General features: G+C 42.6%; 1 protein-coding gene across 3 annotated transcripts; it reads left to right on the forward strand.

The window, feature by feature from the left end:
• The first annotated feature begins 836 nt into the window (after positions 1 to 836).
• Positions 837 to 10,318, forward strand: LOC306777030 (heparan sulfate 2-O-sulfotransferase 1-like). Of its 3 annotated transcripts, none has more exons than XM_079267974.1 (7): positions 837 to 1,370; positions 3,115 to 3,353; positions 6,502 to 6,587; positions 6,989 to 7,127; positions 7,216 to 7,313; positions 8,603 to 8,760; positions 9,251 to 10,318. In XM_079267974.1, the coding sequence occupies exons 1-7, from the start codon at positions 1,247 to 1,249 to the stop codon at positions 9,475 to 9,477; spliced, it is 1,071 nt and encodes a 356-aa protein (XP_079124100.1). In that variant the 5' UTR covers positions 837 to 1,246; the 3' UTR covers positions 9,478 to 10,318. The 3 variants fall into 3 exon arrangements, with proteins under 3 accessions (XP_079124100.1, XP_079124101.1, XP_079124102.1); XM_079267975.1 differs by having other exon boundaries at positions 8,611 to 8,760; positions 9,251 to 9,486; XM_079267976.1 differs by lacking the exon at positions 9,251 to 10,318 and having other exon boundaries at positions 7,216 to 7,362; positions 8,603 to 8,735.
• The last annotated feature ends 1,406 nt before the right edge of the window (positions 10,319 to 11,724 follow it).

The raw sequence follows: 11,724 nt of genomic DNA on the forward strand, positions 1-11,724 counted from the left end.
TTCCCTCCGCACAGTGCATGAGGAAGTACAACTTATTTGATATAGCACATGTGTAATCAGTGGTGTCGATAGCAGAGCTCAGGCTTCACTTCTTCCTGTAACTGGTCTTTGCTGTGATTGGACATTGGATCAGCTGCTCTATTATAAGATGAGATACTGTCACCAGAGCTATGTCAACAAATGTGAGTTCCTCTAAGAAAATCACGTATGACCTGGGTGACTTATGGCACAGACCACTATAAAAGGCCTGCGTTTTCCTTTGTAATCTTCTCACAAAGATTTAGGACACTTGGGCTGTCATGTAAAATTCCAAGAACCACATTTGTAATTTATTCCAAGTATGTCATGTTGACCACCAGAGCCTGTGCTATTTGGACACGAATTACTTACACAAACATAATTATTTAAGGCGTGGGCATGTTTCACACCACACTGTAGAAAAGAGACCTTCAAAGCGGTGTGAGTGGTGTAATGCTCTGGAGAAGACTGAACATGTTCAGCATTTAAATAAAATATAGAGATGGAGATGTGAGATGAGATTAATGTGTCAGGGGAGGAGCTTAAAAAGACTGCTGAGAGCCAATGAAAGATGAGTGTAAATAAAAAAAAACGAAACACACAGCTAACACTGCAATATTTGTGCAGAGAATAGAACAATTTAAAACCCATGTTTTTCTACGGTGATTGTGTTTTTGCCTAGCTTTTGCTGTGGTAAAACCCCTCCGGGCCAGTAGGTGGCGGTAAGCGCATTTAACACTGGTTTGTGTGCCTACAGTAAGACGCTACGTGCTGCAACAAGCCCCTGTACGCTGCTGAACATAGTTGGGAGTCGCTTTTGACCATGCATTTTTCCTCCAGCACCAAGTCGCATTTAAATGGAGCTTATGGACTCTGCGTGCTGTCAGCGGGGTGAAAAGCAAGCAAGCTAGACATTTAAAACATACGCAGTGACGAGCGTCTTGGTTCTTTAAAGATGACGGCAGCGTGAGCCTTACTTGACTTTATAATGATAGTTAGCGGAGAAGCTAATGTTAGTTAGTTTGGCTAACGTTGAGTTAGCCCTGTTGGACGGCTGGAGTGTACGCCAATGGCGCTACACACCAAGCAGCAAAGTAAATCGACTTGGATTAACCTGGTTAGTTGGTTAGCAGCAATTTAGGTAGCTCTGCTTTATTAGCCATTAGCAGTGGATCTGAGACGTTTCACTGTTTAATCGTATCCGCGGAATGATTCATCTGGTGGTTTGATGGGACTTCTAAGGACCATGATGCCCGCAAAGTTCCAGCTTTTGGCTGTTTTGGCATTCGCACTGGCGATGCTCTTCATTGAGAACCAGATCCAGAAACTGGAGGAGTCGAGAGCCAAACTCGGTACGTTAAGACCAAAGCAAAGGTGGCCCGTTCACTTTGTTGGCGTATATTGTTGCATAATTAATTAATGTGTGGATGCAAAGTGCTGTTTGGGTCTTTAAGTATTAGTTACTCCGGGACGTTAATGTTTGCTGCAAAAGAGCGGAATTACATTTAGTGTTGCTGCTTGCAGCATAATGACGGAGTTTTAACACACCACATTAAGAGACTTTTATGAAGAATTTAGTTTGAGAAAACAAAAATACTTCGTTTTATAAAGCTACTTGTAGCTTATTTTTTGTAATAATAATTTTCTGCATTTCATTTTGATGAACAGCTATTTGAGATAGCAATTGTTAGAAAAGGCCAAACAAATGTATTTTACACACGAATAATTTAGTTTTTCTACTTTTTTCATCAATACATTCACAGTCAAACAAAGGCAATTCAATTGAATGAGGTCATCTTGCTCATGCTGCAAAGCGTCATACAACACGCAGGTTGGAGTGCATATGAAGACTTCTAGCATAAAATATCACCATTGCTCTGCGAACTATTCCCTCAAAGTGTCATTCAGGCTTAAATACTGTTTTTGATGAATATGCTGTAAGTCCAAACAGGCATATCAAGCCCACTGTTCAGCAGTGAGTCATTGTGACTGACTTCAAACCAAAATAATACATATTTCTTAACACCTGTAACTGGTGTAAAGGGACACTAACTGTACAGCAGGCCGGTAGTGTTTGGAGAAATGTACGTCATATATTTACTTCCAGTAATTAATTATTCATTTCACGGGTAGACTGCTGGCTGGCCTCTTATGAGACTGCAGGCCAGCATACAACATTGTTATTGTAGACTTTTATACTTTGTGTTGCAATTGCTGCACAACAATTTCCTTGGGGATGAATAAAGTTTCATCTTATCTTACTGTACAGTAGTATTTGTTAGAAGTGATCAGAAAAAAACAGCCTCACCTGCCAGATGGTGTGATGTATGCGTTTCTGATCTCGTGACATAGCGAGAATCAAGCTGCTGTGCAAGCTCAACATTGCCCTTGAGTAAAGCTAACTCCATGTTTACCGCCTCTTCATTTACTGTATAACATCTTAAGAAGAGGGTAATTACAGGCCAGGGGCAAAAAGCCTCCGTCTGCCTTTCAGTGCACGTGACTAACATCCTGCAGATACGTGGCCCCTCTCTCCTCATGCTCAGACACGGGGAGTGCTGGCTGGGTAGCATTGAGCGACACACAGCTGATCCAAGAGGTGCTGTCAAGGCCATTCCAGTAATTGGCTTTAATTAACATTTCAGTGGAGACGAGACGTGGGAGAAAACACTTTTAATTATGCCTCCTGTCAATATAATCATCAAAAGCTTAATTGCTTGTTTCAGCGTTATTGTATTTGTAGGACTTTGTTGCTTTCCTTAATTAAGACGAGACTTCATTTTACATTTTTAACAGATGTTCCTTTGTCTTTTTCTTAATTGTAGTGTCGGTGGCCTCACACCTACTGTGTGTGTGCTGCCAAATGAGAATAACAAGAAGCATCAACTAACTTTTGTCTCATTAAAACCCAGGCAGCAGAGGATGTCAGCCGGTCCATAATCATATCAATTAAACATCATATTGTCTCTGTTTAGAAACGCTTGCCGCAAACAACCGACAAATTTAAATGGGCTTATATTTGACGGTCTTTTCAAAAGCATACGTCTATGATAATCTATGGTAAATATACATTATTATTTTTTTGTGCCCGTACAGAACGTTCCATTGCCAGACACGAGGTGGCTGAAGTGGAGCAGCGCCACAGCGAAGATGCTGGGTGGGAGTCGTCCCCGCCGGCAGAGAAGGATGACACGGTCATCATCTACAACAGAGTGCCCAAGACGGCCAGCACGTCCTTCACCAACATCGCCTACGACCTGTGCGCGAAGAACCGCTTCCACGTACTGCACATCAATACGACCAAAAACAATCCCGTCATGTCTCTGCAAGACCAGGTAAGGCCGACGGCCATCAGATGCAGGAACATCGAAATACCACTCAAAACATGAAAGGTCAGAATTTATTACATGATTTAAAGAATTTTACTTTGACTGCAAAGACAGATTTCCAGCCTATAAAAGCTGCTGGATAGAAACTTGACTCCACCTCTCACACGAGCACATTTCTCTTATTATACTAATAATCCGGTCTGTAATACAACGTAGAGAAGCAGAAAGAGATCAAAGACAGAAGAGTCCTTTGTTGTCATAACAGATGCTCCCCTTATGACAGGCTTTGATCGTCACAGCTGAAAATGTGAAACTAAAAATAAGCTGCTGTTCTGGTTGTAACATGAAACATTTTCACACAAATGTGCTGGGAAAAATCTAACGATGTTAACACTGTGACCTCACATCTGTGCAATGTGGAACTTCAGCAGTAGTGTCTGTTGGTGAGGTCTGCGACTGTAGATCGTACTTCTGTTTATGTTCTGAATACTGTCTCATCGTTGTAGATCTGTCAGTGAGTTCTGTAGAAACAATATGCCGGATAAAAGGTGGCCGTTTGATAGCGCTGCGGTTTTTCCTTATTTTCCATCAAATGGTAAAATTTCATTAAAGGCTTCATGGTCAGCACAAAAACCAATAATACTGTCATTCGCTGAAGGACATCTTTTCAGTCGTTGATTACAGATGGATGGATGGTGCAGTCAGACTATAGCAGTCACTGTTCCAGCTCTATGGATTTTAAATAAAAAAACAACGAAAGGGTTTGATTCCTGACTTAACTAAACCAATGGACAGTGTGAAAGCTGTATTCTTTTTCCTGCATTGTAACCAAATTTTAGGGTCTAAAAAAAGTGAAGCTTGCAAACTTGCATTCTTCCTGACGGCCAGCAGGGGGCAACTCCTCCGGTTGCAAAAAGAAGTCAGATTGTATAGAAGTCTATGAGAAAATGACTCTACTTCTCTCGATTTATTCCCTCAGTAAACATTGTAAACATGAGTTTATGGTCTCAATCTCTAGTTTAAGTCTTCTTCAATACAGCATGATGTTCGTTTGGTAAATGATGGTCCATTTGGGTAAAATAGACTCTAAAGCAGAGTATGCTTTAGCCACCTTGTGATTGACAGGTTGCTACCGAGGTGTTGTCCGGCCACCGCTGGGACTTTGCCGGTCGTCGGCTGAAATGAGATCTCCCGCAATAATGTAGTGAACGTGAGTCCGATGGCGCCATTAAGTTGTAATCAGTTGCAACGGTTTATCTCTCCACCAGGTGGAGCAATAAATATCGAAGCATGAAACGCTTTACTGCGCCTGAAATCTTTCTGATCAGCTTTCATGTGTGTTAAGGATGTGCGTCCCACGCAGAGCCTATACTTTTAATGATTATGAGCACATATCATGAGCACATCATGATGATCAGGTCAATGAAAGCCGTAGCCTACCTGAGGGAAATGAATAACTGTACCTATCTATATTATTATATAATCTGTGCATTTACTTACATTCCACAACAAACAATCTGGGTTTATGTCGTTAAAAATATGTGAATAATAACTAAAAGAGCTGAAGGGTGGCAAACAATATTGAGGTTCCAGCATCGGCTGTAGGTCAGAGTGCACCCTGGCCTCACTATCGCAGGGCTGACACACATAGACGGACAACCATTCACGCTCACATCCACACCGAGAGTCATTTACCTCAGCTGTGGACTGTGGGAGAACCCGGAGAGAACCCACGCTGCTACGGGGATAACATGTTGCACTGAGTGCATTCGTATAAGAGGCGTAAATGCCTCAAAGCTATGCAGGTGTTATTCGTGGCTCGTTAGGTCCGAGGTATTATCCCGTCTGCCATCTCGCATCAGGCTGCCTTGCCCGTGTCAAGTTTCCTAGCTTCAGCTTTTCTTTCTGAAATGTCTCTGAACATTTTCCTCTTCTTGTCCCGCCTCCATAACCCAGATAGATGATGCGCTCAGTCGGAAAGAGTGTTGATTTATTTCATCCCAGTTGCCTTTCTTTCAATTGTTTCCGTGCACTCTCAGCAATAAGGTCAGCGGCAGCAGAGAGTGGTGCAGTGTTTCCTGCCCCACGCTTTACGTCTCAGCCTTTCTGATGGACCTATCTGTATGCAGCTTGACAGGAAGACTGCAGACACTACCCGGAGCCGGGAATGGACAGTGAAAGGACCTGTGTCTGCATGTTAATCTATAGTTTTAGTAAGTATAGTTAATATTCTCCTAAATAAACAAAACGCAAGAATGAAACATCCATCCAAACTCGGCTCTTTGTGGTAAAGATGCAACCCTGCTTTATGGTCTGTTTGACACCGACACATCATTTACTCAATGAACATCATGCTGTATTGAAGAAGACTTGAAACTATAGATTGAGACCATAAACTCATGTTTACAATGATTATTGAGAGAAATAGTCATTTTCTCATAGACTTCTATACAATCAGACTTCTTTTTGCCACCAGAGTCGCCGCCCCCTGCTGGCCAGGAGAGAGAATGCAAGTTTAACATTCTGCCTGATCAAAAAACATCAGCAGCAGTTGAACATCTGTTTGAGTGAGAAGTTCAAATGTCAAATGAACACTGCTGAACTGAACTCGCCACATTGCACAGTTGCACCAACTTAAAACTAAAGTCAACCGTAAGCAAAACTGTAACATTTCACCTCCTGCGGCGCTGAGGTGTTAGGACAACTAACAATCACATGTGGAATTAAAACAGATAAAAGAACAAGGGGAAGCAACGGATGCTTCTCACATGTGAATTAGCTAACGTATAATAGTGCGTTTGTCCTTTACCTAATTATTTTGGTAGAAGCGCATCTAATTAGGAAGTGTGTGACCATTCACTCAGCTGATGGGTCTCCTCTTGAGATCATCTGCTGAACACAACGGCCTCTTACTGTGACATGACTTCTCACCTGACAAAGTCAACTGCAAAGACTCACGACATCCTTTTCAAATGTGAAACAGACTCCATGTCTTTCCAGCAGGAATCCAAATGTGTTATAGTCTTCAGCAAAGCCAGACATTTTCACCTCTCTGTCCCAGTGTTTCCTTTTGTCTGTTGTTGCTGTTGTTTTTTCCATGATGCTGGAGTTTCCCTGCTGCTCCGTGATTAGTTTCCATTATCTTTGGCTACAGGTGCGCTTTGTCGGGAATGTCACCTCATGGAGAGAGATGAAGCCCGGTTTCTACCACGGCCATGTAGCTTATCTGGACTTCTCAAAGTAAAGCCCTTCATTTCCTGTCATACCATTAATATCCAGATGCGTTCCAGACAGTTAGCAGAGCAGATAAAAGGGAGGCCATGTATTGATTGCTAACCTGTGCTTTAGCGTTGATTGCATTGTTGTCCTTATCTCCTCCTGTCGCTATCATTTCAGCGATCACAGGTAATTCTCCTAATGGTGTAAGCGTTCTCCAGTGAGAGCGCGCCTGTTAACCTGCAGCCTCAGTTCCCTCCCTGGTGCTGCCACGCTTCCACTGATGGAAACGCTGTTTCTGTAGTTCAATAAACACTATGAATTAGACGGCAGCTTGATGTTCTGATGTATGTTGGACTTGAAACTAATCCTCAAGTGTCTGTTCAATGCAAATGAAATGTGTCAGCCTCTTTCTTTGTGTTTAGATATGGGGCGAAAGGTAAGCCCATGTACATAAACGTGGTGAGGGACCCCATAGAGCGCCTGGTGTCGTACTACTACTTCTTACGTTTCGGAGACGACTACAGACCTGGTCTACGGCGAAGGAAACAAGGAGACAAAAAGGTCTTTATTCATCCCAGCAAACCTTTTTGTTCAGTGCCTAATGTTTGCCCGTACGGGAATGTGTGACGGTGTCTCCGTTGTCTTTCAGACCTTTGATCAGTGCGTGTCATCGGGCGGGTCTGACTGTGCTCTGGAGAAACTCTGGCTTCAGATCCCCTTCTTCTGCGGCCACCATTCAGAGTGCTGGTGAGTGGGCTGCACCTGCCACATCACCAACAGAGCCCAGTGCGTTTAAGTGAGTACAGGACGCCTGAAGCAGTGAGAAGAAGAGCTGGAAAGACACTCTGCCAACAAGATCCTGAAACCGAGAACATGTCGTGTGAACCGCCGATTAATTACACAGTTTAACCGTTGCAGTGTGAGAAACAGTTTTGCTTCCGATCATTTAAGTAAAAAAATATGCAATCTGTAGATCGACATTGATGCTTTCTACGCTAGTAACGCTAGTAAGGCTAGTAAGGCTAGTAAGGCTAGTAAGGCTAGTAAGGCTAGTAAGGCTAGTAAGGCTAGTAAGGCTAGTAAGGCTAGTAAGGCTAGTAAGGCTAGTAAGGCTAGTAAGGCTAGTAACGCTAGTAACGCTAGTAACGCTGGTAACTTAGTAACTTAGTAAGGCTAGTAACGCTGGTAACTTAGTAAGGCTAGTAACGCTGGTAACTTAGTAAGGCTAGTAACGTTGACGGCAACATTGGGAGCAGAGCCATATTGGTGCAGAGGTTCCATTCATTCACTTTGGTGCGTTCAAGCAGGAAAAATGGGTATTGGATGAAAGCAAATGATAACAATATCATGAGGCGTTCAAATGTAAACTCGTAAAATGTAGTTTTGCTGAGAAACTTAAATAGAGTTGTTTGATGGAAATGTTTGCACATAAATAAAATAGACATAAAATGGATATTAAAGGGGCCTGTTTAACTTCCTAACTTAAGCTCTAAGTAGCTCAATACAAATATGAATGTCAAGATTAAAAAAAAAATAAATACAATCTTCTACTTCCTAATAAAAGGGAAAAGTTTGTGATGAAAATAAATATGTTTTTATTATTTTGTTCAGTATCTATATGCTTATTAGTATTTTGGTTAACAACTAAAACCGTGATTTTCCTCTGACAATAATCGTAATATTAAAATTCCCTATCGTGACAGATGCAGTCTAGGTAAATGTGCTGAATACATAAAGAGCAACCCTGGAAAGGCCCTCAGCCATAAGCCACTGCATTATGCTGTATGATTCTGTTTGTCGTTAAGCTTGGTGTAATCTTGTTTAATGTAGACCACAAATATAGAAACAGAAAATAATAATTGCCATTCAACTTTCAATCGCAACATTCCTCTGAAATATTGTATCTAGATATTTCCCTCAAATGTTTCCGCCCTACAGCACGTAGTGAAACTTATCACGGAACGTTTCATGTCACACATGGACATATTTCATCGTGGGGTTTCTTGATAACGTTTCATTTCCTGTTTTGTGTGCAGGACTGCAGGCAGCAGATGGGCCCTGGAGCAGGCCAAGTCCAACCTGCTGAACGAGTACCTGCTGGTCGGAGTGACGGAGGAGCTGGAGGACTTCATCATGATCCTGGAGGCAGCACTGCCGCGCTTCTTCAAGGGAGCCACACAGCTCTACAGAAGCGGTAAGGACCAGAGGCCGGCCTCCATCGGTGGTACTGGGCTCCGAGAGTGGCCGATGGCTGATCGTCACCGTCTTATATTGAGGCCCCACACACAGAATGAGGGCCACTTGTGATGAAAATATCTGTGCTTGTGTGATTAACTGATAAAGACCTCGTGAAGTGGTACTTGTAACAATATAATGGAAACATATTCCAACGATGATCTTCATGATGTTCAGTGCCAGATTTATATTTTTATTTTGGTATGTATTAATTCAACTGTTTAACTAGTTTGTAAAGTAAATGTTCGTTGTTTAAAAAATAGGTTTATTGGCCGATTAATCCAAACGGTGGTTGTGATATTGTTTTGGTTGACTAGTTTTCCTGTTTGTGGTGTCCACTAGTGAGCTCTCTTGGTAGTGACATCATCATCAAGTGAAGCGTCGGTGTTACTGAGCCGCTGTTGCTCACCGTGTTGTCTAGACTGACATTAAACCTTCTGTTCCTCCAGGAAAGAAGTCCCATCTGCGAAAGACCACGGACAAAAAGCCCCCCACCAAAGAGACGATAGCCAGGCTGCAGCAGTCCGACATCTGGAAAATTGAAAATGAGTTTTACGAGTTTGCACTGGAACAGTTTGAGTTTGTGCGCACCCACGCTGTCAGGGAAACAGATGGAGAACTCTACGTCCTGGCTCAGAGCTTCTTCTATGAAAAGATCTACCCCAAAGTGAGCTAAAAACAGGAAGCCGGGAAAGAGACCATCAAGAGTCATTTACAATGGGAGGAAGTTCATCAAGTGATGCTGCCGAGTGCCTTTTCTCACACCGTACTGTGGACTCTCTGAGGAATGTGTGGGAGCAGCTGTTGAGAGAACTTAATGTGGATATAAACAGTCATTCTGAACGGTGAGAAAGAATTCAAACCCAGATGAGGGTGAAATGAGAGCTGGACGTGAGACTTCCCAAAAGCCAAACACGAGCAGCCTTTGAGTCGTGCAGTTCTGTGTTTGCTTTTTGGTTGAAGCGTCTCAAGATAAAAGCCTCAAACCTCAACCAGTCCAACTAGTTTAAAACCATCGGTCAATGGGTTTTTCTGGCAGATTGACTTAGGTGCACACATTTTAGTTTAAATGTTAAAACTGTAACCAAAAAAACCCCAATCAGAGCTGCATTTGTACTTCCTGTATTACATGTTCTTGGACCAATTGGTAGCAAAATAAAAAAAAGATTGGACCATTGCATCCTTTGGTGCGTGACAAGTATTTGACATGTTCTGAGATGTTCTCAATTTTTAGACACGTATTTAATCACTGAGACGGTGACGTGCACCTTTGATGGAACAGGTAGCTGCTGTTCTAGCCGGTGAAATGAGCACAGCTGGAGCAGCAGAAAGGTGCTAATGTAAAACAAATGGATTGTTTTGAGTACAGGGTTGAGCTTTGACGTGGTCACAGGTGGCGGTAGAGCTGAAAGTGCCTTTATTACAACGTTGTGGACTTTTTGTTATTGTTTTTCCAGTGTTCTCTTTGTGTGTATTCACATGTTCTGTTTCACACCCCATCAACAATCTCAACATAAATCCATAACTAACTTTCCTGGCTTGTTTTGTCCTTACTGTAGTTGACTGTCTAATGTGAGTGCTTGTGTCATGATACTGATGAGGAAGTAGCTCGTATGGATAAAGCACATGCTCTATATGAAGATGAACAAGCTTTAAAATCCCTGCTTTCTACATTTCCTGGTTTGTTAGGTTTATTTAGTATTGACAAATACATAAACATAGGTAATAGGACAAACCTTATCCAATGCGGTGTAACACAGCATATTTAGCTACTGCTTATTCCCGATGCCCATCCCTAGAAGGGCCTTTAAAATAACAAATGTAAGACTATTTGGCATATTGTGTTATCCTGTTAGGAACAAAAGCACAACTTGTAGACATACAGTATATATACACAGACATGTACGCTCACTAGGAGTTTTTTTTGCTCCAAAAAGGACGTCTGGCCAAAGGAGGTATTTCGGTACAATACTCAAGAGGCCCCTGCAGTAGTATTCCTAGTGGGCCTTTACCGTCATATGCAAATATGACGCACAAATAATTGTAAGTCTCCTGTTGATTATGTCAGGATAGAAGGTTTTATTCTTTATAAAGTGGCTTCTGCTACTCTCATATGTGGACAATCGGGCTTGTTTCTGCCCCCTCTTTGCCCCTCCTGCAGTGACTTCCATTTCTCTTCTTTTGGCTCCATAATTACAGATTAATTGCCCCGCTATATCTTACTCAACATGGAGTACTTAACCACTGAAACCGTGAAATAACAGACTGGGACGGGATGATCTGCTGTAGTCGGCGGTATTAAGCATCTCCTGCCTCCCCTCCGATGGGAGCACAGACGGGAGGGAGGGAGGGAGGGAGGGAGTCTGCGGGCGCACGCGCTAGCACGCTCCACCAGTCCACAGCCTGTTCTCCTGTCGACACAGAGACGAGCACAAAGGCCTCAACCCATATTTGACGCTTTGTGGCCATGGACAGTCTCAGAAAATAGAACTCAATTAACAGTTTAGCTGCAGGCATATTGGAACATTGTTTCATTAACGAGATGAATACAGTCTGATAATTACTTCATCTCAATTAGAAGAAAAAAAACTGCACTCTATATCGATTGTGGCTGATGACCTTGAAGGTTAATTAGGAACACAATAATTCAAAAGTCTGATCTGCTTTGTTCTTTGACAGTTGTGTGACCTGTTTGTTGTTTTAATGACTCTGCAGGTGTTCCTGTCACAATAACACTACTTGATTTCATCTCTTCAACCAAAGGGTTGCCTTTTGTTGCAGAGAAATAGCCTGCTTCTCTCCTAACCTTGACTCCAGCTAGTGAACACTTTTGGTTTCTGCCTCGCTGTTCTGCTCTGGGCCACAAGAGGGCGCCGTGGTCCTTCCTAGAAGCCTGCACAGAAGCAGCGTGGGAGCTTGGACG

Source organism: Melanostigma gelatinosum (assembly GCF_949748355.1).
Source record: "Melanostigma gelatinosum genome assembly, chromosome: 4".
Taxonomy (NCBI): Eukaryota; Metazoa; Chordata; class Actinopteri; order Perciformes; family Zoarcidae; genus Melanostigma; species Melanostigma gelatinosum.